The following is a 26,049-nucleotide window of genomic DNA, read 5'->3' on the forward strand; positions in this document are numbered from 1 at the left end:
TAAGGTGGACATACATTGGGTCGACCACTGAAGGTCGACACATGAAAAAGGTCGACATGCCCACGGTTGAAAGGGTGAAAAGGTCAACACAAGCATTAGGTTGACATTGGGAAGGTTCATAGTCAAAAGGTCGACATGGTTTTTTTTTGTTCTGGATGTCGACACAGTGAACATGGACACTGAAACAGTTCACTGCATCCCCGCACTTGCCATATTTCGGGGTCAAAGCATGGCGAGCGCGGGGGACGGCCTGAAGCATGGTGAGTCCGGGGACGTGGTGCATTGTTTCAGTGTTCATGTCAACTTTGTCGACATTCGGGACAAAAAAAATACAATGAAAACCTTTTGAATGTCGACCTGCCCAATGTTGACCTAATGCTTGTGTTGACCATTTGACCCTGTCGATCGCTATGCTCGGCACACTATTCTATTCTCCCTCCCTAGTGGATGGTAGGGCATGAAATACCGCCTGTCGCCACATGATGGCTCAAACAAAGAGATATGAAAAACCCCATGTCAACCTTTTGACTGTCGACCTTCCCAGTGAACTAATGCATGTGTCAACCTTATGACCCTGTCGACCTTAGGCATGTTAACCTTTTCCATGTGTCGACCTTAAGGCCTGTCGACTTATAGTGTCGACCTAAAGACTGTATATACAAATAAAATATTATACTGTATAGTTCTAATTAAATATTCAGGAGTGCAGTATGTTTTGGGGTACACTAAATGTGCATTACACTGGGAGGTCACGTGACAGGTCATTTAACCCCCTTGGCTTTAGCCCTAGCCCGGACGGCGCAACATTGCATCCTTGCAACCTCCCGCCGCAGCCCAGAGCAATCAATCGTCGCTGACTGTGGCGAGGAGGGGGAGAGGAAGCCGCATATACTGTCCGCCCGCCTCCCCCATGCTCGGCGCTCGGCGAAGCGGGTCTGGGCGGCAGGGATTGCGCCGGCTCCCGCACAAAAGGGGGAGATGGGAGCCGCAGGGTTCTGTGCCGCAGCCCTGGCTACACTAGTGCACAGCTGCGTACTGGGAGCTGCGGGGGGCGGCGGGCAGGAGCTGCAGGGTGAGCTGGGGCTACAGGGCATGGGGAGAGGAAAGCTCATGCTTGCTGCTGCTGCTGCCTTATGGAATGGGGTCCTGGGAGCCCCCTGTAGCTGAAATCCTGCGGCTAGTAACACACTGTACCCTATTACTGCACTGCCTGCAGCACGGCTAGTACCATAAAATACCACACTGTACCCCGATTACAGCACTGCTAGCACCACACTGTACCCCCATTACAGCACTGCTAGCACCACACTGTACCCCCATTACAGCACTGCTAGCACCACACTGTACCCCCATTACAGCACTGCTAGCACCACACTGTACCCCCATTACAGCACTGCTAGCACCACACTGTACCCCCATTACAGCACTGCTAGCACCACACTGTACCCCCATTACAGCACTGCTAGTACCACACTGTACCCCATTACAGCCCTGCTAGCACCGCACTGTACCCCCCCATTACAGCATTGCTAGCACCACACTGTACCCCATTACTGCACTGCTAGCACCGCACTGTACCCCATTACTGCACTGCTAGCTCCGCACTGTACCCCATTACTGCACTGCTAGCACCACACTGTACCCCATTACAGCACTGTTAGCACCGCACTGTACCCCATTACAACACTGTTAGCACCACACAGTACCCCCATTACAGCACTGCTAGCACCACACTGTACCCCATTACTGCACTGTTAGCACCACACTATACCCCATTACTGCACTGTTAGCACCACACTGTACCCCATTACTGCACTGCTAGCACCACACTGTGCCCCATTACTGCACTGCTAGCACCACACTGTACCCCATTACTGCACTGTTAGCACCACACTGTACCCCATTACTGCACTGCTAGAACCACACTGTACCCCATTACTGCACTGCTAGTACCACACTGACCCCATTACAGCACTGCTATTACCACACTGTACCCCCATTACTGCACTGCCTGGAGCACTGCTAGCACCACACTGTAACCCATTAATGCACTGGCTGCAGCACTGCTAGCACTACACTGTACCCCATTACTGCACTGCCTGCAGCACTGCTAGCACTACACTGTACCCCATTACTGCGCATGCAGTCTGTTATTGCACAATGCAATGTACATTCTCATTATATATGTAGAGAAGAACTGCGGCACTTTAAGGGTCTTTTTAAATTGCTTTAGCAATCCATTTCTATATAAGTACGCTGTAGTATAACACAGATGTTTCAATGCCAGTTTATCATTTTTAGCACGGTACAGTGTACGTATGTATATATAGATTAAGGTGCATTTTCATCATAGTCCACAGTTGCCCCTATAATCATGTTTCTTATTGCACCAATAACAAGCTATGTGTTGGGGGATTAATACAAATAAAATACTGCACATAGGGACAGAGGCTGAGATAGTAACCCATAGGGACAGAGGCTGAGATAGTAACCCATAGGGACAGAGGCTGAGATAGTAACCCATAGGGACGGATGCTGAGATAGTAACCCATAGGGACGGATGCTGAGATAGTAACCCATAGGGACGGATGCTGAGATAGTAACCCATAGGGACGGATGCTGAGATAGTAACCCATAGGGACGGATGCTGAGATAGTAACCCATAGGGACGGATGCTGAGATAGTAACCCATAGGGGCGGAGGCTGAGATAGTAACCCATAGGGACGGAGGCTGAGATAGTAGCCCATAGGGACGGAGGCTGAGATAGTAACCCATAAGGACGGATGCTGAGATAGTAGCCCATAGGGACGGAGGCTGAGATAGTAACCCATAAGGATGGAGGCTGAGATAGTGACCCATAGGGACGGAGCCTGAGATAGTGACCCATAGGGACGGAGGCTGAGATAGCGACCCATAGGGACGGAGGCTGAGATAGCAGCCCATAGGGACAGAGGTCTTATTCGCTATGAGATATATGGCAGGAGCTAGGGATGGCCATCGGTGCAGTCGCCATCGATGGTGATACTGCAACCAGCCATTGATGGTTATAAACTATATGATGGATGACCATTGATAGTTTCAGCTATCAACGGTCATCCGTTTCTTTGACTGACTGGACCACAGGCCAATCAGAACGTGGGGATGGGGCTTCAGGGTTGACAGGGGTGGAGCTATGCTCCGTGTCCTGGCACCTTGAAAAAAATGGCATCAATGGAGGGAAACCATCTGGTCCTCACCCATCGATGGCAAAAGTATTCAACATCAGCCATAAACCATCGATGATTTCAAATCATCGATGGACATGCTAGATAAATGACAAAAGCCTATTGGTTGCTACAGATGAGCGTCTGTATGATATATGGCACCAGTGATCGCTCTCAGAAGGATATCACTCGCAGTGCTCTGGAAATGTTGGGCTGCGTCGCCATCTGCATGGGAACTGGTTTTACGCACGTACAGTCGCCAATAACGCCAACCTGATTGGGCATCAGACAAAGCCTTGGCATCGCAGCGCTTTGTGTACAGACTCCATTGCAATCTCCCCCCTAACCGGCAGCTGGCACCATGTACTAATACATTGCATATTGGACACAGTCTGATTGAATTAATATCTATTTAATCCACTGTTCTTCTGTAGAACCTGATGTTTTGTTAATATATTTCTCTTATTACCTCTGTAGATATTAGATGTACGTCTCTGAGTCCCGGACCGGTGCGTAATCAGTCCTACACCCGATGCTTCTGCTATAGGCCAGAATGGCGCCTGGATCTGCTGTGGTCGGCTGTTCGGGTAATATACCAAACGTTGGCCCCTGGATTAGCAAATCACTGCCACTCTCGCTGTGATGATGACAGTGTGTACACACCCAATGATATCGGTAAACAATATCACCCAGTGACGGCACCGGGACCCGTTGAACATGGGGGTCATTGGGCTTTATAGCCGAATTGACCAGCATGTTCTGCTGACGGCAGCGGTCGTTAACGTTGGGAGCACGCATCACTAACGATCAGGATATTTTGAATGATATCGCTCAGAAGGCCCTTTCTTTTACAAGCGAAACAGTCGTTAAGTCGACACAACTAAAGTCAACATACATTTGAGTACACCACTGAAGGTTGCCAGGCCTTAGGTCGACACATACAAAAGTTTACATGCCTAAAGTCGACAGGATCAAAAGGTTGAGACAAGCATTATGTCGACATTGGGAAGGTCAAAATGTCAACATGGGCTTTTCACGGTTTTTTTTTAGCCCTCATGTGCCGACAGGCGGTATTTCACGCCACTAGGGCGTAGAATATAGCAGTGTGCCGAGTGTTGTACCGGTGTCCATGTCGACTATGGAAACACCACGATGACCTTTTGACTTTAGGCATGTTTACCTTTTGTCTGTGTCTACACAATGTATGTCGACTTTAGTTTGGTAGACCCAATGACCCATACCCGGCAGTGGACACACTGTCCGACCTTGCCCCCATCGCTGGGCTGCTCATCTAACATTGATCAAAATGGTCCGACAGGGGCCTGATCCGGGCCCCTGTGCAGCGCACCTGCTGCACCACTAGTAGTGCCACCCCTGCTCTACACTTCAGGTAACAGTGGCGGACTCCCTAGATGACTACCCTTCCGTTACATGTGGGGGATATATTTGGGAATTCACTTCTCAGCGATGGGTGCGATTTCCAGATCACATCCATCATATATAGTTTTGCCTTGCATCATCCCACAGAGGCGCATAGGAACATTTGTAGGGCCGAAGCCGCCATTATTGGGTGATGGAAAGTGTTGTGGCGATGGAAATCATTCAACAATCAACTTAACCTGTAATACGCTCCGTTATTTCATATAGGGCTTATTAGCAATGTCTGTATTGTAGATTCAGGTGCAGAGTACAGAAGCCGTGACGGTGTCGCAGAAGCTGGACTGCGCGGAGGCAGAGAACGCCCTGGATTATCTGACCTGCTTCCTGCCCGCCCTGCAGAACCGGGCCAATTCCACAGACTCGCACCTCCAGGTCAACAGTCTTTACAAAGAATTCTGCTTCAATGTAGATGTGATCACTCAGCCGACGCTGTACCTGGTGACGTTCAGGAAGATCTGTGAGTATTGCGTTTGGAATGAAAAATCCGCTATCGGAGATGAAGTTAGTCACGTGACGTCACACACGCAGCATTACATACGGAAAACAATGGTTTCTTCACTTTTTTTTGAATAAACGTTTTCTTTATTTTCAACACAAGTAAACAAGTATACACTGGTGAGTACAATCGGGTAGATCCGTTAGTGCCCAAAATGGCTAGAAGTCCGGTAAGTATCAGGGCAATGTTGAATAAAGTAGTATACAATACATTGGTGTATTACATTTTGCTTTGTCATTATCCAACAGAGCCTCATATTAATTTATCAACCAAATCAATAAATATGGGTTAACCTTATACAAAACATCTTAATACAGAGCAGTTTTAACTTCTCAAGATCTGGTCTTTGGTTCATGTAATATGTCTTACTAGTCGGACCCATCTGCCCCTTAAACACAATCCTATACCCTACATTTATAACTAACAATAGAAAGACAGAGAAAGATGAGAAGAGACAGGGGAGGTAGGTGGGGAGGGGGGGGGGGGGGGTGGGGGGGCAATATTTGTGAGTAGGAGTGCTGTTTCATTTCCTATTAGCTCTTCTAAATCTCAGACTTCGGTGGGTTCGTGTAAATCATCTCGCCAGTTCCTGTACCTGGATGTGAGGCAAGCGCCTTGATGTTTCGGGGTGGGGTGGACTTTACGGCTTAGTCAATGGAGCTGGGTAGGCTCACTACAATATTCCGCAACGCGGGACTCTGTGTGTTGGTACTATGTTTTACTAGGGACCATGACTGATGTTCTGCATAAAGATAAATTTTCGATTGAGTGTCCTCATCTAGAGTAAGTATATATCTTCCCCATTTCCTGCGAAAGCGGGAGCCACCGGACGAGCAAGCAGTTGACAGATATTTCCGGTCATAGTACATTTGTTGTATTGTCATTCTATGTAAATCGGCCAGTCTCGGACTGGTTTTTGCGATCCAGTGCTTGAGTATCAATTTTTTAGAAATCGTAAAGATAATCGCAAGCAATGGAATTACATCTCTATGCTGAGCCGCGTCCAGCCACCCATCAAAGTTAATGCACAGACAAGCCTTAGGGTTTGGCGCAACCTTCACATGAAGCTGAGAGTTAATAAACACAAATAGTTTGTTCCAGTACCTTCTAATCTTGGAGCATTCCCAGAGGCAGTGTAAGAGTGAGGCCACTACTGTCCCACACTTTGGGCATCGCCCTTCGTCGTCTGTAATAAAGTGTGCTCTTGTGTTAGGAGACATGTAGGCTCTATGTACTGTCTTCAGGTGTACTTCCTGTAGGTATGCTGAGTGCAGGGCTTTCATCGTGGCCACAAATCCTCCCACCAGGTCCCCAGGGGCTCGGATCTCTTCGATATCATGGTGCCATCTGTCTGCCAGCTTGGTCATGTACGTTGCAACAGGTATGTTGGCTAAGTGTGTATATATATGTTTCAATTTGTAGGTTTGGGTTTCCCATTTCTTCAGTGTTTTGAGGATTACATCTGTTGATGAAGATTGGGGTTGTGTAAGTTGTAGGGATTGTACATAATGGCGTACTTGTAAGTACATGAAGAAATTGGAATTAGGCAATAGAAATCGCTCTCTCAGATCACTGAACTGGACAAGGGCACCGCCTGGATCGAACATTTGGTTGGCTGAAGTCAAGCCTTTTTCCCTCCATTGCAGAAAGACGGCATTGTGCAGTGAGGGAACAAAAGCTGGATTACCCCATAGACTCACATAAGGTGTGGCCTCATGTCGTCCTTTTATTTTTTTGTTAAGTAGGGTCCATCCTAAATATGTATCATGAAATAATGGATGATTCAGGATTTCTGTTGGAATAAGCTTTTTCGTGGAATAAAGTAGGGCGTTTGGCGAATATGGGTGAAAGGCACATCTGTCCAATTCTAAATTTGTGTAATTACTTTGTTCTAGCATCCAATCTGCTGCATATCTCATGAGAATGGCTAGGGAGTAAGAGTATATGTCTGGGATGCCTGACCCCCCTTCCTCTTTGGATAAGGCTAGTTTAGAATATGCTATTTTTGTTTTTTTCCCTTGCCATATGAAGCGTAAAATGGCACTTCTTAATTTTTGGTTGTCTTTCTTGGTTATGACAAAGGGTAGTAGTTGTAGTACATAAAATATTTTAGGGAAAATGATGTTTTTTATCACAGCTATTCGTCCGACCAGTGAGATCGGGAGGTCCTGCCATCCGTCTAGTTTTGTAAGTATGGTAGATATGGTTTTTGTTAAGTTTAGTTGGTAGATATCATGGGGTGATTTGGGGATTAATATGCCGAGATATTTGAAGTGTGACTGGGTGATTTTTAGGTGTGTGGTCGTGGACATTACTTGTATATCGTTATGCGGTATGTTAAGGGGTAGGAGTTCCGATTTAGTGACATTAATTTTATATCCTGCCCTACTTCCGAATAAGGTGATGAGCCGAAGGATTTCTGGTATAGAGTTTTGGGGGTCTGATAAGAATAGAAGCATGTCATCGGCGAACAATGCAATTTTCACCTCCTTGTCTCCCACCCTTATGCCCTTATATCTGCCTGATGTTCTCAGCATCATTGCCAGAGGTTCCAACGCTATGGCAAACAGTAAGGGTGAGAGCGGGCATCCCTGTCTCGTGCCTTTTTCTATGATGAAGGGGTCAGATAGAAACCCGTTACACGCTACTCGCGTTTGGGGTTTGTAATATAGTAATTTAATAATATTAATGAAGGCTTCGGGGAACTTGAATTTAGATAATGTGTTATACAGGTGTGGCCACTCTATAAGGTCAAAGGCCTTCTCGGCGTCTAATGATAGTATGGCATTATGTATGTGTGGTGGGGATTTTTGAGAGGCCGCTAAGACTGCCATTACCTTCCGAACGTTGACTACTGAGTGCCTCCCTGAAATAAATCCCGTCTGGTCGGCATGAATTATCTGCGGCATTATAATTTTTAATCTATTTGATATAATTTTGGCTAGAAGCTTATAATCTAAATTTAGCAATGATATTGGGCGATATGATCCAGGGAGGGACAGGTCTCTATCAGGTTTTGGGAGAATTTTAAGGGTAGCGGAGTTGAAGTGTATCGGGGGGTTTTGTTTTGTGATCATATCATTGAAGGCCTGTGTAAGTATAGGGGTTATAGTGGGAGCTAGGAGTTTGTAAAACTCGCCGCTGTAGCCGTCCGGGCCCGGGGCCTTGTTCGGCTTCAAGTACTTAATTGCTTCCGCTACTTCTGCCTCTGTAATTTCTGTTACCAGCGAGTTAGACATTTCCGGTGTGAGGGTAGGGTATTGTAGGGTTTCCCATTCTGGGATGTGGGGGGGGATATGAGCTTCTGTCCCTTCTTGCGGTGTTAAGAAATTGGTATTAGGGATGGAGGAGGTGTAAAGATCTTTATAGAATTGCTGCATGGTCTCGGCAATCTGGGCATTTGACTCGGTCAATGCACCATTTGGTTTACGGAGTGGGTGGACTATCGCAGGTTTATAGGAGCCCTTTAATAGATTGGACAGTAGGGTTCCCACTTTATTACCAAACCGATGGAATTTGTAATTTACTGTAAAAAGGTACCTGTCACCCATATCCGCCAAATATTCATCGAAGTGTGTCTTCGCTAGGAGATATGCCTGTTTATGTGCCGGGGTTGAAGAGGTTTTGAAAGTGGAAAAGGCAGTAGTTAGTTCCGCCTGTAGTGTGATATATTTTTTAGAGTATATCTTATTTGTCGCTGCTGTAAAGGATACTATAGATCCTCTTACTACCGGTTTTAGGGCCATCCAGAATAAAGTGGGGTTTGACTCCCTCATTTCTTTATTGTGTGTGCAATAGTTTAGGATCGACTTTTCTACAAGGGCCTTAAATTTTGGGGAAGCAGTGAATCTAGAGGGGAATCTCCATAATTTGTTGCTGCCAGATTCATCGGGCAATTGAATGTGCGTTGTCACCATGGCGTGATCCGAGAGAGCTATGGGTCCAATGCTAGATTTGGTCGAGAGTGGGAAAACTGTGAGCGAGACAAATATATAATCAATGCGGGATAGGGACCCATGCGCGGAGGAGAGGCATGTGAAGTCCCTTTCTGTGGGGTGGTGTGCTCTCCACACATCCACCACCTGTAAGGAGTCTTGCAATAGCTTTAGACCAACTTTTGGTGTGTTAGAGGATGAATGTTTACCTGATGATCTGTCTAGCATTGGGGACATTACCATGTTGAAATCTCCCCCTATAATTAGGTTCTCAGTTGCGTGTGGAGTTAATAAAGCTAGAATTGACCTTACAAACTGTTTTGAGTATGGTGTGGGTGCATATATATTGACCAAAGTGTATTTTTTGCTAGCAATAGAGACAGATGACACCACGTACCTTCCATTTACATCTGTCTTAGTTGACAATACTTCCATTGGGAGGTTCCGCTTTGCCAAAATCACTACTCCTCGAGCTTTTGAAGTGTAGGGGGAGGATGCGACCACGACCCAGCCCAGCATCTGCAGCTTTGAGGTTTCTGTCAGGGTAAGGTGTGTTTCTTGCAAGAAAGCTAAGTCTATGTTATTTTTGTTTAAATAGATTAGAATTTTTCTCCGCTTCATGGGTGAATTGATGCCACCCACGTTCCATGTACATGTGGTCAGGTCAGGCATGGCTCAGCATAGAGTGCGATTGTGGGGTCACGACCCCATCCCACCTCATGAGTAATTAAAAGCATTAGTAAGCATCTAGAGAGCTCAAAAAACACAACATATATCTTATTTGCCATAAACTTTAGTTTGACGTGGGGAGAGGGAGAGAGGGGGGAAGGGAGGAAAAGAAGGGTCAGAAAGGAGAGAAATAGAAAAGGCATGTAGAAAAATATCCACAAAGTAGCAAAACAATTGCTCTAAGGGCAGATGCCCTAGAGCAGGGGTCTTCAACCCATGGCCCGCGGGCCACGAGTGGCCCGCCGAGTAGTTTTAGGTGGCCCGCCAGTGAATTGTGTTTTTTTTTTATTAAATGCTGTGCTGATTGAAAAAAAAAAATCCTTCCGCGCGCTGTCCCCTTAAAATCCTTCCGCACGCTGTCCCATTAGCAGTGGGACGTGGCAGAGGTGGATGTGCTGGCTGGGGCGGGCGGGACTGTGTGCGAACATATGCATTGTGTACTTCCTGACGCCGCGCACCCTGCCCATGTCCTTTCAGACAGCCGGGAGACTGGAGTGGGTGTGACAACTGCCGGCAGCCGCGCACCTGTCCCTGCCTGCTCCATGGCTGTTAAGACAGCCGACGCCGCCAGCAGCAGCCCTCTGAAGGAGACCTCTGTAAGGAACACTAAGGCAAGTGTCTCAGGAGAGGGTGATGCCGGCTAGCTACCGCGGTGCTGAATACGGGGGAGTGGGGGCTGGCAGTGCAATGTGGCCCTGTGTATGGGGAGGGTGCTGACTATAGGGGAGGGGGGGCTGGCAGTACAATGTGGCCCTGTGTATGGGGAGGGTGCTGACTATGGGTGAGGGGGGCTGGCAGTGCAATGTGGCCCTGTATATAGGGAGGGTGCTGACTATGGGGAGGGGGGGCTGGCAGTGCAATGTGGTGCTGACCAAGGGAGGGCTGGCATGCTGCCAATGCAGTGCTGACTATGGAGGGAAATACTAGGGCATTTTGTGAGGGACACTACTGGTGGCATTTTATGAGGGACACTACTGGTGACATTTTGTGAGAGGCACTGCTGGGGGCATCATATGCATAAGCAGGAGTATTGGGGGCCTTATAGTGCAAGGTGCAATGGGCATCATAGTGTGAGGCATAATGTGCAATGGATGTCACGGTGTGTGGCATAATGTGTAATGGGCATCATGGTGTGAGACATAATGTGCAATGGGCATCACAGTGTGTGGCATAATGTGCAATGGGCATCCCGGTGTGTGGCATAATGTGCAATGGGCATCCCGGTGTGTGGCATAATGTGCAATGGGCATCACTGTGTGTGGCATAATGTGCAATGGGCATCACGGTGTGTGGCATAATGTGCAATGGGCATCCAGGTGTATGGCATAATGTGCAATGGGCATCACGGTGTGTGGCATAATGTGCAATGGGCATCACGGTGTGTGGCATATTGTGCAATGGGCATCACGGTGTGTGGCATAATGTATAATGGGCATCATGGTGTAATGGGCCTTCATGTTTATATGTCACTGTGCGGCCTTTAGACAGCCAACTTAAGCGTGGAAGGACAACAACCATTTCTGCGGTAACCAATGTCTGGTCATGCAGGTTGCAAAATTGAGACGTCAGGTAATTTTTTTCCTGCTAGTTCACACTCTTATCATTAGACCATGCCCCTTATAATTAAACCACACCCCTTTTTGGGAGCGCGCCTGCGGCGTTTGCAATTTCTTAAATATCAAATTATGTATGGGGGGCTGCATTTTTATTCTGTTCGCACTGGGGCCCTAATTGTTTAGAAATTGCCCTGGTGCAGACTATATATTGGGGGCAGGGTTTATGTGTATGGGCAGCTGTGCCAACTATCTATGTGGGGTGTGTGCTGTCTATCAAGAGCTGTGCTAAATACCACAGTAGAGCTTAGTGGCCCTCGGGCTTCGTTGAATTTTTTAATGTGGCCCACACTGTCTTAAAGGTTGAAGACCCCTGCCCTAGAGTAAACTTCCGAACAACGATATTAATAAATTGGTGTAAGACTAATAACCGGCGTCTCACTCCGTCCAACCGCCCCACACCGGCTCTACTGAAGAAAAAAAGGGGGGGGGGGGAGGGGGAGGGGGACTGGATATGGAATATCGTCAGATATTATAGCTCATGGCTAAGCTGTGTGAGGAGTAGGAAGAGTGGGGAGGGGGGGGGGAAGGATGGGGGGGGGGAGGGGTATGTGGAGGCGGTAATGTATCATCTTCAGCATCTTGGTATTAACCTCTAGAATCTAAGGTACGACCCAAGTATTGTAGAAGTTGCCAGGCCTCAAAATAAAGATGATGTCAAGTCTTGTGACAAGCTTCTAGAGGCTTGGGATAACAACTGGTGAAATCGGTTAGAGTTCCTCGGACGTCATAATTTTGGCGCCTTCTAAACCATGCAGTCTTTGTCCAACGAGAGTAGCCTCAGGAACTGAGGTTCCTGTTTTTGGTAGATTATTTCTGCGGATCAGTTGTGCTATCAATCAGGTGTAACTGAAGCTGGGGTGGCGTCTGGACGCTGGCTTCAGAATGTATAAAAGAAAGAAGAAGTGGGGTGAGGGACCCAACTTTAGGGGGTAATGTCGGTGATGTCTTCCGCTGTTTTTGCGTGGGATAATTCCCGCATGTATGCTTCTGCATCTTTGGGCGTGGAAAAATCTTTAAAGCTGGTGCCGTCATATATACGTAGCTTTGCAGGATACAATAAGCCAAATCTCCGACCTTCAGTAGCTAGTTTGGAGCATAGGGGTGAGAAGGCTTTCCTCATCTTGGACAACTCCGCAGAGTAATCCTGGAACACATGGAGTCTGTTTCCTTCCCAAGCAAGGTCTTTAATCTTCCTGGAGGCTGCCCAGATTTCTACCTTGTGGAGGTAGTTCATGCATTTAAATAATGTAACTCTGGGTCTTGGTCTGGAGGGGGTGGGTGGGGGGCCTACTCTGTGCACCCTTTCTACCACCATATCCTGGCACGCTGCTTCTATCTGGAGTAAAGCAGGTAGAGTGTTTCTGACAAAGTGGGCTAACGCCGGCCCCTTAATGGATTCAGGTAGCCCCACCAATCTTATATTGTGTCTGCGCGACCTGTTCTCCAGGTCCTCCACTCTGTTCCACAACTGATAGTTCTCAGTGTTAAGCCTCTTTATATCTTTCTGCATGTCATAAACATCATGTGTGACAGCACCTATTTGCTGTTCTGTGGCTACCACCCTATGCGTGAGCTGTTGCAGCTGCTGTGTAATGTCTGTGACCGCTTTGTTAAGCAGAGGTGTCATGGCAGCGTTAATGGCTTCCACTACATCGTGGTAAGTTACAGGTCCCTCTGACCCCAAACTCACTTGGCTTCTGGGCTGAGCGTCTCCTCCCGCCACTTTCTTATGTGCTGGAGTCGTTCTGTCCCCTTTTTCAGCTGGCGCCATGTCTTCAGCCGTCCTGCGGCGTTCTGGGCGCGGCTGCTGGGCATGCTGAGGCGCATAGTGCGCCGGAGGTCCCGTCTGGTTTGTCGCACGATCCATCAGCTCGGCGGGTGCTGGGGGGTATAGCGGGGAGGGTGTACGGCAGCAAAGAGGCTCCAGGAGCCGTGTATATGAGCCCAATGCGAGGCGGTGAACGGAGCTGCGGGACGGAGCTCCCTACTCCATCAAGCCGGAACCGGAAGTCAATGGTTTCTTCACTTTAACGGATCTTTGTTCTGGAGGTTTTTGTGCGGAGATTCTTTTGCAGGTGCTTTATGTTAGAACTCAAGAATGATTGAAGAGTCTGCTTATACGTACAGGCTGCGTGTTCTTACACTGCGCGTGCGTGACCGGATCTGCCTGCAGCAAGCGATCACAGATTGGTCTCATGAGACCTGGCCAATAGGGGATTCCCTCTTAACGGTTCCAGGTCCGGACCTATCTCCAGCCTTGGAACCGCTTTACTGCCCAGGATTGTACCACAGGCACCTGAATGCTGCTGTGTACGTGAAGTTATTCTGCTGCCACAACACCTGCCCGGCATCGGTTGACCCCTACAGTTCACAGACCATTGACAAGGCCCGACACTGTAGCTGACAGAGGGTGGAGCTTGGAGATACTGGGCACAGCCCAGAACAGGCGGCGAGTAGTGGACCGCTTGTGTAGCATTCCTGTTGGTCGCAAGATGAAGGCAGTTGTCTAGGAGGCACAATGTTTATTGCTTATTGTCCTAAAAAATACCCTGCCACTGTTCCAAGTGGCATACAAGATGTTGCATGTGTAACTGAGCTCCCATCTGCAGTGGCACCTTAACCTATACATTGCTGCACTCTTCCCCCAGTACACCCAGCCCCTTCCTCCCATCACACTCTCCCCCATTCTTCCTCTCAGTCTGGCATTGCCGCAGCTGCTGTAGAACCCTTCCCCCACAACCCTGTCCTAATTGTCACGGATGGATATTTCAGGACGATTTTTATTGTGCGCGAGGTTGTGCGACTGCAGACAAAGGACGCTTGCGCTTATGCTAAATTTAGTGGTTCAGGGGCGCGTTGTCGCATCTGTGTCATACACAAAGATTCTTAGTTGTATCTCTGACCTGACAAATTGGGCGCATTGATGAAGTTGCAGCCGATCTGCGCTCCTCTCCGCTCTCCTCTCCGCGCTCCTCTCTGCGCTCCTCTCGGCATCTTCAGCTAAAATGCTTCAGTTCTCTTTTCCTCCATAACTGAGCCCCGTAATTTAGGGTGAGATATGTATTAGGTGTTTCCTATAAGGAGGTGCATAGTGACAATGACCAACGCATATTATTAGTAATGTTATTTTCTTGTTCTTTTGTCACATTTCTCCCCTCGCCAGGGTTTAACCCCTCACTATTCGCTGTCAGTGGGGTCTTGCTGTTCTACTTTGCTGGTAGAATGAGTAGGTAAGTACCAACATATAGCCACGTTCTAGAGCTCGGTATCAGGGGTGTGTGCAGGTGCTGGGTTTTTACTTGCTCTCCTTTCTGTGTACAGGAGCTCGGCTGTCTTTTATGTAGCTGGAGTGACGCTCGGAGTGACCGCCTCTCCCTTATTCCTTTTACTGATACTCAAACGGTTCATTTCCAAGGTAAGTCCATAGCCGTGCATTACCGCCAGTGACCACTAGAGGCCACTCGACGGACCAAATTACTCCTTAACACAAAGGGAAAGCAAAATGATCTAGGGATGGCCATCGGTGCAGTCGCCATCGATGGTGATTCTGCAACCACCCATCGATAGTTACAAACTATGTGATGGACAACCATCGATAGTTTTAGCTATCGATGGCCATCCATTCTCTTTGACTGAATGGCCCATAGGCCAATCAGAATGTAGGGGCGGGCTGCACATGTCCCAGCCCCTTGAAAAAGAAAAGAAAGAAACATAGTTTCTGCTGTGCCATCGATGTAGGGGAACCATCTGGTTCTCCCCCATTGATTGCAAAAGTATTCGACATGGGCCATAAACCATCGATGATTACGAATCATTGATGGTCGATGTCCATCCCTAAATTGATCTGTTTCAAACTTGCTGGATATGGAGCACCATAGCCCGCGCCAAAACCAAGGTAAGATATATCCATTTTCAGGTAATTAACCCCCCCCCCTTCTGTCCTTGCAGCACAGCACATTTGGGCTATTACTGATCACCTGCGTCTTTTTAACCGCATATTCCGCGCACGTCCTGCTGGAGAACATGACGTGGATTTGGGCTGAGAACAAGCATTATGTGCTGGGTAAGAGGCGCCTCTGTTACATGGTGACGCGTCTTTGATAATCTAATTTCCTTACTCCGTTGTAGTGTTGTGGGTCTGGCGGGAACGTGGTCACACTGAGGTGCGCGGTGCAATCCGATCTCTGCGACTAAAGGGCGCCTCAGCAGCTGACAATCATCGCCAGCTTATCAGGGTGTACGGTGATAACGTCACGGGGGCAGGTTTGGGCCTGGTCGCAGGATGAAGGAAGTTTATTGCTCAGATTCCCAGGGGGATACAGCGTACAGACTAGTGTTCATTCTAGCACCCGCCATCTTTTAAAAGCCATGCAGTTCCTCTTCCCTGCCTGGGGCGTCGCTGTCTGTTGTGGTGTTTCTAGCACAGGTCTAGTTTGCATATCAGCGCCGATATACAGACCACACTGTGCTAGAAGCACTACAGTTGACAGTGACTCCCCAGGCAGGGAAGAGGAACTGCATGGCTTTTAAAAGATGGCGGGTGCTAGAATGAACATTACAGATGATAACAGCAGTTCCGCACTCGATGTCACAGAAGGTTTATATCTCCTATCAGTCAGAGGATCTCAGGGACAAGTTGGTCCCAAAGGTCAAAGCTTTTAAATCAATAAACCTTTCACATTCCCCATACCTGCATTGTCCGGACATTTACACCTGCATCCCCATAATTATCCTACTGCTCCCCACGCACCGAATATAACATGTTGGGGTACTTATGTAATATCTGGGCTCCCGGATTTCTTATGAGACCGTGTCCCCTCGCGGGGCTCGCTGCGCTCGCCACACTATATAAAATCAACTCCATGCGTAGTTGGATAGTAGGGGTATGAAAAAATGGGGTGCATTTAACATGGGAGTCCAGATAATACATAAGTACCCATGTTACTACTTATACATATGCAGTATACGGCGCCGAGTGCAGATTCATCAGTCTACAGAAAATATATGGAGAATGCACCGCGAGTCTCCAGCCACAAGAAACCACCCTGTCCTTCCATAGAGGGAAGTACTGTTCTTCAGTCATTCACAGGGTCATTACAGGGGGTCATTGTGCGGCACAGGGTCATTACAGGAAAGGGGGTCATTGTGCGGGGAAACGGTCATCTGTCAGACCAGACTTACGTCGACAGTCATTAGGTCGACCCCGGAAGGTCGACAGGGTTAAAGGTCGACATGGCTCAAGGTCGACATGGTTTTAGGTCGACATGAGTTTTTCACTGTTTTTTGAGCCGACATGTGCCGACAGGCGGTATTTCATGCCCTACCATCCACTAGGGCGTGGTGGGAGAATAAAAGGTACTTATGTATTATCTGGGCTCCCATGTTAAATGCACCCCATTTTTTCATACCCCTACTATCCAACTACGCATGGAGTTGATTTTATATAGTGTGGCGAGCGCAGCGAGCCACCGTGCCCGAAGCGTGGCGAGCGCAGCGGTCTCATAAGAAAAACGGGAGCCCAGATATTACATAAGTACCGAATAAAATAGTGTGCCGAGCGTAGCGAGGCACCGTGTCCGAAGCATTGCGAGCGATGCGAGGGGCTGCGGTTCAACTCCAACTGTATCCATGTCGACTGTGTCGACACTTGGGTCAAAAAAACAGTGAAAAACTCATGTCGACCTAATGACTGTCGACCTAAAACCATGTCGACCTTGAGCCATGTCGACCTTTAACCCTGTCGACCTTGGGGACAGTCGACCTTCCGGGGTCGACCTAATGACTGTAGACCTAAGTCTGTTCTGACAGATGTACCGCTTCCATTGTGCGGTACAGGGTCATTACAGGGAAGGGGGTCATTGTGCGGCACAGGGTCATTACAGGGAAGGGGGTCATTGTGCGGCACAGGGTCATTACAGGGAAGGGGGTCATTGTGCGGCACAGGGTCATTACAGGGAAGGGGGTCATTGTGCGGCACAGGGTCATTACAGGGAAGGGGGTCATTGTGCGGCACAGGGTCATTGTGCGGCACAGGGTCATTACAGGGAAGGGGGTCATTGTGCAACACAGGGTCATTACAGGGAAGGGGGTCATTGTGCGGCACAGGGTCATTACAGGGAAGGGGGTCATTGTGCGGCACAGGGTCATTACAGGGAAGGGGGTCATTATGCGGCACAGGGTCATTACAGGGAAGGGGGTCATTGTGCGGCACAGGGTCATTGTGCGGCACAGGGTCATTACAGGGAAGGGGGTCATTGTGCAACACAGGGTCATTACAGGGAAGGGGGTCATTGTGCGGCACAGGGTCATTACAGGGAAGGGGGTCATTGTGCGGCACAGGGTCATTACAGGGAAGGGGGTCATTGTGCGGCACAGGGTCATTACAGGGAAGGGGGTCATTGTGCGGCACAGGGTCATTACAGGAAAGGGGGTCATTGTGCGGCACAGGGTCATTACAGGAAAGGGGGTCATTACAGGGGGTCATTGTGTGGCACAGGGTCATTACAGGGAAGGGGGTCATTACAGGGGGTCATTGTGTGGCACAGGGTCATTACAGGGAAGGGGGTCATTGTGCGGTACAGGGTCATTACAGGGAAGGGGGTCATTGTGCGGTACAGGGTCATTACAGGGAAGGGGGGTCATTACAGGAGACATGGTCATTTCGGGGCATTGGTCTTTAATGCACTAGAATATGATTTAAGTATAATCTCCCATTCTCCGTCAGCAGTTACAGAAGCCGCCATGGTGAGGAGAGCGGGCACCACAACCAATGCCCGGCAGCTGCTTGTGATTGTTTTTTATGAAATAATTTCTGTGTCCATATATGTTTATGTCACGTGACTGGCGCCGAGCATTTTATCTGCAGCAAACCGTCCGCCATCAGTGCAGATATACGCGGAATGAACATTTAATACTGATGTCACTGAATGTGTCGCCGCCAGGTTACTTTATGGCCACAGGGTCGCTCAGCTTTGCGGCTTGCTACGCACACGGTCCCCTGCGCGGTGAATGGAGCCTGACACTTCTCACGTGGACGCTGCAGATCCTGGCCTGCGCGCTGATTTACTGCGGCTTCGCCCTCCCGGAGATCGCTGTGGCTGTCATTGCTGTTCTGTTCTCTGCCAAAGTGCTGTGCTATCCCGTCGGCACTCTGTGTTACCTGTACAGGTGAGTGTCGGCATGTCAGACGTGAGAATGGAGGGGCCCTATGGTTAGCCCGCTGTTATTGGAGTGGGAGCGGTTTATAGGGTGTGGTTAGGGAATAAGGGAGTGTGGTTAGGGATAGGCTGGGGGGGGGGGGGGGTTAGGCTGCAGGGAGAGTGTTAGGCCGGACTGCAAGAAGGGAGGGTTAGGGGGATTAGGGTTACAATGTGTACCACTTGGGTGTTGGTCTTCTGACCACCGGGCTCCCGATAACAGCTAGTATCAAGCACAGGAAAGAGATTAGTGGAGAGGGTCTGCCTCCAGCTGCCATTCCAGACTGTGCTAGATAAATGCCAGTTAGAAGCTGCACAGACGCACGGCGATGACCCGTTCTATTGGGCGTGTTATGGGAGTGACACGGGTGAGTCCCTGAACAGTTTTGTATACACCTACGCCTACCGCTCACATGGAAATTACACCATAGAGGGACTATGTAAAAACTGCACCCGGACTAGACCCCGGACCGCCGGAGGGTGTCTTCTCCGGGGGGGTCCCTGCGATAGCTATCACCAGGGACCAGCCTCCCCGTGTGGTCCGGACCGTCCGGTTTTTACTACATGCCCGGACCATACATGGAGGCTTTATTCTCCCCGCCTCTTTCTGGTGACAGGTGTCACAGGCAGCCCCCCGGACAGGACCTCAAACTCTGCATTTTGGAGCTTGTACCATCCAGTTCGGGGTCTTGTCCTGGTCCGGTTTTTACCCATACCCGACCGTAGATTAGTGACTTTCTCTTATTCCTCTACACAGACAATGACCGGTCCCGTACACTGCACCGGATCAATTGATTGATATCTGGATTATGTATTTTATAGGGATATGTCCTCATAAATCCTTGTAACAGTCACACCAAACAGACCCTCACGGCGCGCCGGACTGCGTGGGAATATTCTAGCGCCTGGGTTTTTTTCCGCATCTTAATCACTATGCAGTGCGCCTAGGACTCAGAAGGAGACTGCACTGAGTAATGTGATATGTGACACTTGTATATGTGTGTGCGACTGAGTCTGTACACAAAGTACCACACACAGTATACAAGTGTCACATATCACACGGATCAGCGCAGTCTCCTCATGCGTCCTAGCATTCAGCAAGAAGAGACACCCAACATTATCAGCGGTGCACGGCTTCCCGCATGGAGCTGCTGAAGAGTTTATGTACAAATCATTTCTGATGTTCCTCTGTAGAATAATGAGACGCAGGAAGCCGGTCTTTACATTTCTTACGGAAGAGGAATACAAAGAACGGACTGAGGAGGAGACAACGAAGGCTCTCGCAGAGCTCCGTGACTTCTGCAATGGTCCCCAATTCAACTCGTGGCTTACAGTGTCCAGGCTGTCCTCGCCGAAGAGGTGCGCAGGGTCCACGGACCACGTCCCTATTCTCCTCTGCTGCTTAGAACTATCTTTTATTTGTTATAATTATTTTATCTGAAGTCGCTCGGCAACCAGGAATTGCAGAAATATAAACCCAACTTCTGAGTCTGTCCCATGTGAAACTGTGGCCCTAATTCAGATCTGATCGCAGTACAAATGTGTTCTCAAAATGGGCAAAACCATGTGCACTGCAGGTGGGGCAGATGTAACAGGTGCAGAAGAGTGTTACATTTGGGTGGGGTGCATTGAATCTGAAATGTAAATTGCAGTGTACAAATAAAGCAGTCAGTATTTACCCTGCACAGAAACAAAATAACTCACCGAAATCTAACTCTCTCTGCACATGTTACATCTGCCCCACCTGCGATCAGATCTGAATAAGGAACAAAAAGAGGGGGGTGAACAATCGCACTGGCAGTGTTTATAAGGTAACCCCTTGTTTCAATCAATATTCATAGACTTTATTATGTGGGGTGTGCTGTCACTTCAACAGTAATTTGAGCAATAACAAGGGAAGAGAAGAAAGACTGTTATGTACGTGACGCACTGTTAGGACAAGAAAAATTAATAAAATGTAACCTTTAATTGTTTATTTTAAGATTTGCGACATATAAAAACAATTGCCAAGGAGGCAAAGAGGAAGAAACAAAGTGTTTTTAAAAAAGGGGATATAGATCCTCTCAAATTGAACCCCAATGTCCTGTTCCCAGTGTAATTGCTAGATTAGGTGCGTGTTGCTGTATATCTTACAGTGTGTACCCACTCATGAAATGAACAAATCTGTTACAATTTTCACTTAATTAAGTTACTTTTGTTTAATATTAGTTAATAACACATATTGCTCCCAAGGACTGTGCAGATAAATTAGGACAGCAAAATAAATATGTCTGTTTGGTCCTTTTAAACATCAAAAAAAGGGTGTTGCCGCCTAGTATCTGCACAGATATTGCGCAGTGTGTAGCACAGTCTTAAATAATAACAGACTACGGGGCCGGCCGGTAGTATACGTGCCGTATTTCACATCTCAAGTGTACCCGTTAGATCTGATATTGGGAACACAAATCGTCTGTTAGTGTTCTCCGCCGTTTGTTTGGTTCCTCTCCGCAGGGAAAGTGGCTTGTACGTATGCCACTGTTCCCGGCTGTGCTGGTAGTGCGTCGATGTCTGTGGGTAGATCACAGTCAGTGGTGAGGCTGTGATTCTCCAACTCTCAGACCCGTGTCGCGCTCCGTCACTTGACACTGCGCCTAACAGAGGGACGCACCGGCCGGGTGCTGTATTTGCACTGGCGTGCTGTAATCACATCTGAGTCTTGGGAGACCAAGGTCAGGTTCTGAATCCACAGCTCCTATCAGATGCGCCCTCTGTGAGTGGATACTGTAACGCCCTATACATCAATCAAAATACATTTCATGGGGGAAGGGGACATGGGGATATTTCACACACTAAGTGTGTCTGGTCAACGCGCGTGTCGCCACCAGCTTCATCAGGACCAACCAGGTCAAAACTGAGGACACACCCGCCCCTGACTCATTAGTATACAGGAAGGGGTAGGTATATAAGGGACTTCCGGGCACTCACCTGGTTGGTCCTGATGAAGCTGGTGGCGACACGCGCGTTGACCAGACACACTTAGTGTGTGAAATATCCCCATGTCCCCTTCCCCCATGAAATGTATTTTGATTGATGTATAGGGCGTTACAGTATCCACTCACAGAGGGCGCATCTGATAGGAGCTGTGGGGTCAGAACCTGACCTTGGTCTCCCAAGACTCAGATGTGATTACAGCACGCCAGTGCAAATACAGCACCCGGCCGGTGCGTCCCTCTGTTAGGCGCAGTGTCAAGTGACGGAGCGCGACGCGGGTCTGTGAGTTGGAGAATCACAGCCTCACCACTGACTGTGATCTCCCCACAGACACCGACGCACTACCAGCACAGCCGGGAACAGTGGCATACGTACAAGCCACTTTCCCTGCGGAGAGGAACCAAACAAACGACGGAGAACACTAACAGCCGATTTGTGTTCCCAATATCAGATCTAACGGGTACACTTTAGATGTGAAATACGGCACGTATACTACCAGCCCGCCCCGTAGTCTGTTATTATTTAAGACTGTGCTACACACTGCGCAATATCTGTGCAGATACTAGGCGGCAACCCCCTTTTTTTTGATGTTTAAAAGGATCAAACAGACATATTTTTTTTGCTGTCCTAATTTATCTGCACAGTCCTTGGGAGCAATCTGTGTTATTAACTAATATTAAACAAAAGTAACTTAATTAAGTGAAAATTGTAACAGATTTGTTCATTTCATGAGTGGGAACACACTGTAAGATATACAGCAACACGCACCTAATCTAGCAATTACACTGGGAACAGGACATTGGGGTTCAATTTGAGAGGATCTATATCCCCTTTTTTAAAAACACTTTGTTTCTTTCTCTTTGCCTCCTTGGCAATTGTTTTTATATGTCGCAAATCTTAAAATAAACAATTAAATGTTACATGTTATTAATTTTTCTTGTCCTAACAGTGCGTCACGTACATAACAGTCTTTCTTCTCTTCCCTTACCTAGATCTGAATAAGGGCCTGTATTTGGTCTTTAGATCCAATTTAGTTACAAATCTATAGCGACAGAATGTTATAGTTGGAGAATACAGACGTGTCCTCATTGAGACCCCCCCCAAGAGGTGTACCCCCGAGAGGTGTACCGTACAGGATACTTGGTTTGACATGGACGTATGAGGACACATCTGTACCGGGGTATAATGGCTGGATGACCATTTGCTCCTATATTGTATACGGTGTCTCTGCACTTTTATGAATCACTTTTCAATAGCTGTGGGAAATAAGTGTTCATTCATTTCAGAATCTGTACAGTTCTTCTTTCCTGCCTGTGGTGTCACTGTCTGCTGTGGTGCTTCTAGCACAGTTTGGTCTGTAGCTCTGTACTGAAGTTCAGATCACATTGTGCTAGAGGCAGCACAGCAGGGTGACTCCCGAGGCAGGAAAGACCAAGCTTTTTTTGCATTGGGTTAAAGTGTGCGTCTCTGTGTTGGCCAGGTTTGCAGAGTTTATCCTGGGATCCAGCCACGTAACACCGGAGGAGGCCACTGTACACGAGGAGCAGTTCGGACTAGGGAGCCTGTTTCTAGAAGAGCAGCTCTTCGCCCTGGACAGAGAGGCCGAGCAGGACCATCTGGGAGATGAAATACATGTAGACGATGAAATCATTGAGGATGATACTTTTCTTGATAGTTCTCAATCTGACAGTGAAAGAAACATTCAGCGTCTATAATGGTGACCGTTACCAACGGTTACTACTATAATGGCGTGGGTCCAGGGTACTCGCCATCCCTCGTTGGCTGGTCCAGTAGTGTTTTATATTGTTTTTTTAAGTACAGATTTTATGCATCATTTTAGCCATGAAGAATTAAAAATCTAGTTTCATATTTGTAGTAATGTTATAGTTATTTATATGGAACATTTACTTCCAATAGAAATGTACTCGTGCAGTATTTACCCCAATCTAGGGATGGCCATCGATGTTTAAAATTATCGATGGTTAATGGCCGATGTCAAATATGTCTGCCATCGATGAGGGAGAACCAGATAGTTGCCCCTCCAGCGATGGCACAACCGATTTTTTTTTTTTTTTTCACAAGGTGCTGGGTCATTGAGCATAGCTCTGCTCCCAACAACCCTGATGCCCCACCCCCACACTCTGATTGGACCATGGGCAAATCAGTCGAAGAAAATGGATGGCCTGATAGCTAAAACTATCGATAGTCATCCATCACATAGTTTGTTACTATCGATGGCTGGTTGCATTATCGCCATCAATGGCCATCCCTACCCCCGTCAATCACCAGGGTATCCCCTTAGTATGTAAGGAAAACTTGATTTTTTTTTCTTCCTCCACTAATAGCATCTAATAAATGCAGCCGGATACGCTCACTGTGATTGGGCTGAAGGACATTAAGTAGACGTTATTGTGGCCATAATGTTGACAGTGAACATGTTGATGAGGATGAGGAGACATCTCTGCATTGCTAGTATCATGTAGGATGGATGTCTCATTGGCTGGTCCCCTGCTGTGTGCTGGGGGAATTACCCCCTTCCCTACATGCACCTGTGATTGAGCAACTACTCCGTATATCACTGTTCTGATAGGCATATATAGGATCTGTAGCTGGAGTGTATGCTGGTATTTGTAGTGCCAAAACGGATCTTGGAGTTCCTACAGGCGAGGAGGCATTACATTTAGAAATCCATAAATCTAGGACCCCAAGTGGTGCTATTATCATGTAGTGTAAGACCTCCAGAGCTAGGATGTCTTGCCGTTTGTGGGGTCTTACTGCGGTTTCTGCATTACATTTATCATGTAGGATGCAGGTCTCGTTTGCTGGTGCATTATGGGGGGATTTGAGGCTTTATCAGTTAATGGGACTCTCCGCCTCAGATACAGATAGCTCCTGGTTGGTCTGACGGGCGCAGTCAGCGACGCGTTTCATGGGCTGTTTCAAGCTGTACAGCCGCAATATATTTCAGCCAGTACTGTAACTTACAAAATAATCCCAGGACTGCACACAGGCTGGCCCGACGGCAAAGCTGCTAATATCACGTCAGCGTTCCAGCACCCCAGACCACCGGATGCTGGACAAGTAGCTGATCGGCACGGAGTCAGTGGAATGGCAGACATTGCCCTAACCAACAGCTAGGACGGACTGCAGCGGGCAGTCAGAACACAGTACTGTAAAGACATTTTTATTAAGCTCCTGCAGCAGATGTTCAGAACTTAATCCTGCAGGACAATACCAGGGGCCAATATCCAAATGATTGATCCCCGGATGTGTATATTTGTCCAGTCTTCTATATGAAATGTGTGTAGAGACAGGAGCCTTTAGAACGGCCATGGGACTTTTTGCCTAATTGCTGGTTTGAAGATATTCGCCAGCGATGCCACTGTTGCAGGATTGGAACAAGTTGTTACATACATGGTTACAATATTGCAACTGAACAGTTGTCTGATATTCTTTTTTATGTGTTTTATGTTTTAAGAAAAGTGAAGATATTGCAATGATTGAATGTCACTAAAAATGCAAAAATCAGGAAGATTTTTTTTATATCTGTTTTTTTTATTAAAGGTTACAGTGTATTTTTTTATATTTTTTTTTTGTATTTGTGAGGTTGCCAATACCTCTCCTGTATGCTGCTGCAGTACAGTAGATCACTAAGGATCCCCCAGGGAAACCTAATATTTGGTAAATAATACCATAATGTCTTTGCATATAATTACATGGGAAGATCCAGATGGGGATGAAATGATCTTTTACATGGGATCTTTGGGATATGTTCCAATAACAGCACGCAGAGTGGATCTGCCAATCAGGCGGCACTTCTACGCGTTTCTCCGGTCCAATAACCACTTCATCAGGAAAAATATGTTAACGATAACCCTTATTGTCTAAACATATCTGAAGATGTGGTCTGTGACTACATATTTAGATCCAGTCCCTGTGATGTCACTGAATGATGTCGTTCTGTGTTTAACGCCTGGATCAGATCGCTAATGATATTGGCGATGCCGTATAATGTAGTGTTTATGGGGCATTACTGGGTATTTGTGATCCTAAAGTGCTCTTTACTACAGGCATTCTTTTACTTTGTACAATATGAAATCTGGGCTGTGATCTAATAATAAATGTGTATTTTTATATTTGTTCTTGTTTGTTTATTTTTTGCTTGCTCATTTGTGGATAAATCTGTATTAATCTATGGTTGAGGATATCTGTGCGCAACGGCAATGCCAGCACTTGGGATACCAGTGATGTCACCATGCAGGACCATTACTAGAGTGTGAGCAGTTGGAATGAGACTTACAGTACTATATGCAGAGAGCTCCTGTCCTCAATCTAGCACAGTCTATGAGATGACAGCTATGTACCCAGCAACGGCATGATGCATTGCTTCCCCCCCCCCCCCCCCCCCCGTACATACTGCACGATGCAGTGTGTACGGGTGGAATGCGGTTATTCTCTGGGTC

The 26,049-nt window shown here is 47.7% G+C and overlaps 1 protein-coding gene across 1 annotated transcript; it reads left to right on the top strand.

The window, feature by feature from the left end:
- Positions 1-916: 916 nt before the first annotated feature.
- Positions 917-25,722, top strand: NEMP2 (nuclear envelope integral membrane protein 2). Its single transcript, XM_083154258.1, has 9 exons — positions 917-1,072; positions 3,682-3,791; positions 4,879-5,101; positions 14,584-14,650; positions 14,742-14,835; positions 15,369-15,483; positions 18,362-18,587; positions 19,811-19,975; positions 23,067-25,722. Exons 1-9 carry the CDS (start codon positions 979-981, stop codon positions 23,299-23,301), a joined length of 1,329 nt encoding a protein of 442 aa, XP_083010384.1. The 5' UTR covers positions 917-978; the 3' UTR covers positions 23,302-25,722.
- Positions 25,723-26,049: the final 327 nt, after the last annotated feature.

This window comes from Crinia signifera, chromosome 7 (assembly GCF_055691185.1).
Source record: "Crinia signifera chromosome 7, ASM5569118v1, whole genome shotgun sequence".
NCBI lineage: Eukaryota > Metazoa > Chordata > Amphibia > Anura > Myobatrachidae > Crinia > Crinia signifera.